A 5,782-nucleotide genomic window follows, 5' to 3' on the forward strand; every position below is an offset into this window, starting at 1 on the left:
TTTTCTTTATTGTTAAGCATAATAAAACTCTAAAATAAAATTAATTACATTAACTATCATTAACTGTGTGACTATCCGAAGACAGTCCTTCAACTTTTCTGATAACATTTATATATATATATTTAAAAGAAAAAAATACAACGTTGACAGCTGGAAGTTCATATTACTATTATTCTTCTATATACACATATTATGCAAAGCGAAAGCATTAAGTGGAATCGACACGGCAGAAATCAATAAAAATTACGGCATAAAAGTGCAATTAATGTGCCATGACCTGACCCAGGGCCAATAACGGCCAGGATGAGTGAGCGGCGACAATCGCCAATGGCCGCCAGGAGCTGGATTAAATGGACACAGCCGTCGCAGTTCGATATGCATGACAAAGCGTCGCCATATGCAGCACACTATATAGAGTGATAGAGCAACCCTTGCGCTTATGCATAATGCGCCACCCCTTTTCGGCCATACACCCACCCCCAGCCTGTGCAGCCCTCGCAACATACACGCACACGTTTGGGGTTAAAGTCAAAATGGCGCGTGTTCGCCAGCAAACGGATAAAATGCACATATGCGACGCAGCAGCATGATCCTGTCGAGCGGGACGTGCTATATCAATTTACACAACATATGCAGATCCGATTAAGGAACGAACAAAAAAGAGAGAAAGAGCAGAAAAAACAACAAGAAAATAATAATACAATATATATTGCGCTAAGTCGAAAATTAAATACTCTAGCGACTAATAGAATGAATCTTGAAAATATTTTAATTCGCTCTTTAGCCAGAAAAACAGAAAATATTATTTATTATTGTTTCGGAAACAACATAGTCTGCTCTGCGAAACGCAGAATATATTGCTTAACAATTTAGATAAATAAATGGCTGGTGATTTTAATAGTAGAACAAATCTTTGCTTGAAGACTGACTTACTAAAAACAACAAAATAATAATACAACATTTTATTAACTTCATTGTTATCACAAACTTCATTTTACTGATTGTGCAGATTTTTAGTTTAATTTAATAGGTAATAATTCATTTTATAGTAGTTATTTTTTATAGTCTAGTTATCAATTATCAATTTCGATTTTGATTCCACTTTGATTTGTTTGCTTCTCTATTATAATCATAATCAGCTAAAAGTTACAATCTCTGTATTAAAATCAAACGACTCTTTTCCAGAGTATAGCAATAAAAAAAAAAAAACATTTGAGGGCGGTTTGTGCCACTAAAAAATGGTTGCAACGCGTGCCATGGTTTTTCTTTGACTGCTTGTTTTAATGCAACACGTCGCGTGCCTGGCAGGCAGCTTCCTTAACCTCATCCTTGTTGCAGCTCCTTTGCATGGAGACAGATAAAAAATATTAAAAAAAATTGAATCAAATGTAGCAAAATTTCCAAAATTTCAATAGCCAGCAAAAAAACAATGTGGAAATTGCCCAAAAAGCAGGCAAAAATTGCATGGTAGCTAGTATATGTGTGAGTGTGTATGTGTGTATGTATTGCATCCCTTGTCAACAATAGCATGAAAATCCCGTTGCTGACCTCTCGATGACCCCAAGCCCGAGCTGCCCCTGTTTCTGTTTTCCATTTCCCATTTTCCTGTTGATGATGATTTTCTATCCCTTGGACTTTATTCAGAGGCTGCAAACAAAGGCCGGCATTTTTGTGACTGATTGCATGCATGCATATCCTTGCATATCCTTACATATCCCTTTTGTACATATATATATATATATATATATATTTGTGTGTGCGTGTTTGTATGCTGCGCCTGGCGCTTTGGCCAAACAATGTTTTCATCTAGCATTCTCGGATAGCGCGCCATTTGCATGTTTTTCCACTTCCCATTTCCCATTTTCATAATTTCCATGCCAAAAATGTTCTGCAAAATGCAAAGTAAAGGGCCAGCCCCGTTCCTCAGTCCTCCTCATCTGTCTGTTATTTATATGGCAAATGTGGCATGCTGCCAAGGGGGTTGAACGAACGGTTTTATGCAACAAAATATATGCATACAAATAAAAGGGGACAAAAACTGGTCAGTAAATGCAACATTATGAAAATGCATATGAGAAATACTTGCAAAAAATTATGAAAAAAAAAAATACAAGTAAAATATTCCACTCAAATGCAAGCAACTACACAGCGAGTGCATTCAAACAATAGAACATGATGATTACACTATTTCTAGGCTGATCTAAATGTATATGAGATGGTTTAAGAAAGCCATCTTGTGTATTAAGAACATGATTATTTTAAAATTGTGAATATTATATAACATAAAAAAATACATATTAAATTATAAAATATTAAATAATACGTCGAAAAATATTAATCTATAAAAGAGGATATCGTCATTGGAAATTGTATATAATTATAGATTCAATATCATTTCTATGAGAAATATGAATTAGAATAATTTCGACCACATTCAATCTTAGATTCATATTTTTATTGGTTTTTCTTATTTGGGGATTTCAATAGAGGCGCAAAATTAACAGACTTCACTGTACATGAGAATCTGTATTTATAATAAACATATTTATCAGATTAAAATAACTCTCTTTATTTTTCATTCAAATTCTATTTAAATGCAAATATATCAAACCTAGCTCAAATAAGATCACTTAATCTCTTGATCTGGAACTTCCAAGAACTTCCAAATATAAATTGCATTTCTCACAGTTTTTCGCCACTTAAAAACTTGACCCCAAGGTCCTGGACAACATATGCAAAATATCAAAATATTATGCCTACCTATGCCAAACAATATATACATAAAAAAAATTGAAAGACGAAAAAGAAACCAATTTTTTGGCACATCTCAAGCACTTGACCTTGGTCCATGACCCGGACGATTTAAAAAACATTTCTCTAAAAAAATTTTATCATTTAAAATAGTGCGGAAAAAGTAGAGGACTGCCCGGGCGGCAGAGCAGTAGGGAGACGTTCACACGCCGCAGGACCTTGGACTGGGCACTGAATAGTAACAGCAAATCGTATGCAAAGCAAGGGAACGGCCACATTCTTGGTGGTCACGGGGTTCGAGCCACGCTGGCATTGCGAATCTTCTTAGCTGCATCGCCTGCTGCCTTATGCCTGCTGCCTGCTGCTCGCTGACATGCCAACAATGGGCAAATATTTTGCATAATGCAAACAGGAGAAATGTAAATCAGATACAGTTTCTGCTACCTAGCTGACTGGCATTAAGTACGCACAGCTCTCCATGTAGACATCGTCCATGTTGCAGTTCTCATGACGTTGCATTTTCCACGCCTGCGCCGTTTTAATTAGAACAAACAAAGGCTGTCCCAAGACGCAGACTCAACATTCTTACCCTCCTCTCTTCTCTTCTCTTCTCATCTCTTTTTTTAATTTTGCAAGTAACCTCTCTCTCGCAGTTAAACTGTTTACTTAACCCAAGAGCCCAGAGGGTCCAGTCTGTGTGGGTGGCTTAAAAAAACACTCAGACGTAGCAGCAATTATTGTGAGCTCGGCTCTCGGTTAATTTGGCCGGCTTTAATCCTTTTTGGTAAAGTCATTCGTGCGTTCCAAATTTCACCAGCTCATGGCTCGTAATTGTGCGATTGCTATAGGGGATTGGCAAGGGACTTGGGCACTGCCGAAGGATTCAATTTCGACAAGTAATGCACTTGATTTGTGAGAGTCCAGGTGATCTACACTAGGGGATTAGGCAGCTATGTACAGCTATGTATCTGTAATGCTATATTGGTCTCAGGTGAATTACCCGATAGGTACAGTAAATGCGAAGGCTGACTGGACAATCACTATAAAAGCGAAAACTGATTTTATTAGAAAATAATCTCGCATTTTTATATTCAATAAATATTACGGTTTTACTTTACTCACATTGGCTCGCGATGGCGAATGTGCTACGACATTCCAATTGGGATTTTTTATTTATCGCTTAAAGCACTCTCACACGCGCTAGAGCGGGTGGGAAGATTTAAAATCACACAGGCATCGCGGCACATATTTACATAAACACAAACACACATAACAAACATGTTGCTTGCCAAAATTCCTCACACATATACATAAATGCCCAATAACATGTGGGACTTTTCACTCACATGAAAATGTTATGTCACGTACACATACACACGTCAATGCATACATATGTATGTATGTACATATGGAAATTTTACGATTACATACATATGTATGTATGAATTGCAAAAGAAAACCACAAAAACTGCAACATTTTTAAGCCATATCAAATTAACTATGGGCACACTTAATTCGTACTCTTTGTATTGTATGGTACCACAAAATTATAAATTTTAGTTTATTTCAAATGTATTAACAGCCGCAAAGTGAACACTTTTACTGTGATTGCATAGCGGGTGAACTCCATTCATTTGATCCACTTCCAATCATTTACAGCACTGCACTTAAGTAACAAATACTTTGCTTAAATTTTGCATATATATTATATTGCAAATATTTTATATGATAACTTTACTCAATTGAATGACATTAATTTAATGATTTATTTTTTATCAAGATATTTACCTAATAAGTAAATTTTTTAGTTTCGCTTGAATTATTCACTGTTCTAGCTGTGCACCAAAGGGTTAAGCTGCGAGTGAACGCCGTTCACTTGATTGTAGTTTTCCAACGTTTACAGCACTGAAAGTATTTTGTAGCAAAAATCTTTTAACAGTGGCGTTAAAAAAACATAAAGTCATTTTCATAATATGCTTCGGTCTAACATGCCAAAATCTGATGATTCCGATTCGGACTTGTCTATTGCTTTTGGACTTGATGGTGTACCGCGCTGCTCCACGACTCGCAAGCAACAGAAGCACTTAGAGGAATCACAGAATGCAGACGGAATCAATGAGAACGAAGAGGAAGACGTTGCTGATGCCTGTCCAGCAAATTCTTCAATAAGAAACGTACTTTTACCAACGTTGCCGTGTCCACAAGAACTAACGTTTCCCCTAGAATCAGAGTGCCTAGTAGAACCAGCGTGTCCAACAGAACCAGCATGTGAACCAGAGTGTCCACTTGAACCAACATGTTCAAAACGCCGCAAGCAATCAAATCCTTTCAGACGAGCGCAAAAGTTCAAACGTGAAGTTCGCCTGCTGCAGCGTACGCCTAATTTTATGATTCCACGCATATCCTTTGGCCGGGTGGTTCGTGAGATTATGATGGAGAAGTGTGAATGTGAGCCGCATTTTCGCATCACAATGGGCGCCTTGGAGGCACTACAAACGGCGACAGAGATGTTCTTGACGCAACGCTTCCAAGACTCATATATGATGACCATGCACCGCCAGCGGGTCACCCTGGAGCTGCGTGACATGGCCCTTATGGCATTCATATGTAAGCAGCACGGGCTGCTTTAAACCGCAAGTCAAATGATATATCATCATAATATTGATCTCCTTATATGTACATATATATATTCAAATAAATATCTTTATAGACTCGATTTTGAATGCGCTCGTGTTAATATCAAAGATAAAATGCAGCTGAGTCGTGATGTCTAGATCCGTCTGTCTATTATACCATACGATTATCTATTTGTCGTGTTGATTTATGTATGGAAACCTATTCCATTTGGATGCAATTGACTTTGTGATAAGCATAATAGAAATATGTAGACAGTACAGAAGCAGACGTAGATGAAGTAAAGCCATCATTTGTGTACGTCCACACATGTAAGAATATCTTGACTAGTCGTGTGCAGCGCACTGCGCAGTCCGTCGACTCACTTCATCATCGCTTCTGTCAAAGCTGCTACGAA

General features: G+C 37.4%; 1 protein-coding gene across 1 annotated transcript; it reads left to right on the plus strand.

The window, feature by feature from the left end:
* Nucleotides 1-4,537: 4,537 nt before the first annotated feature.
* Nucleotides 4,538-5,432, plus strand: LOC108652889 (uncharacterized). Its single transcript, XM_018103086.3, has one exon. It carries the CDS (start codon nt 4,725-4,727, stop codon nt 5,379-5,381), a length of 657 nt encoding a protein of 218 aa, XP_017958575.2. The 5' UTR covers nt 4,538-4,724; the 3' UTR covers nt 5,382-5,432.
* Nucleotides 5,433-5,782: the final 350 nt, after the last annotated feature.

Source organism: Drosophila navojoa, chromosome 5 (genome assembly GCF_054131105.1).
Source record: "Drosophila navojoa isolate 15081-1374.11 chromosome 5, UAZ_NAV_1.0, whole genome shotgun sequence".
Classification (NCBI taxonomy): domain Eukaryota; kingdom Metazoa; phylum Arthropoda; class Insecta; order Diptera; family Drosophilidae; genus Drosophila; species Drosophila navojoa.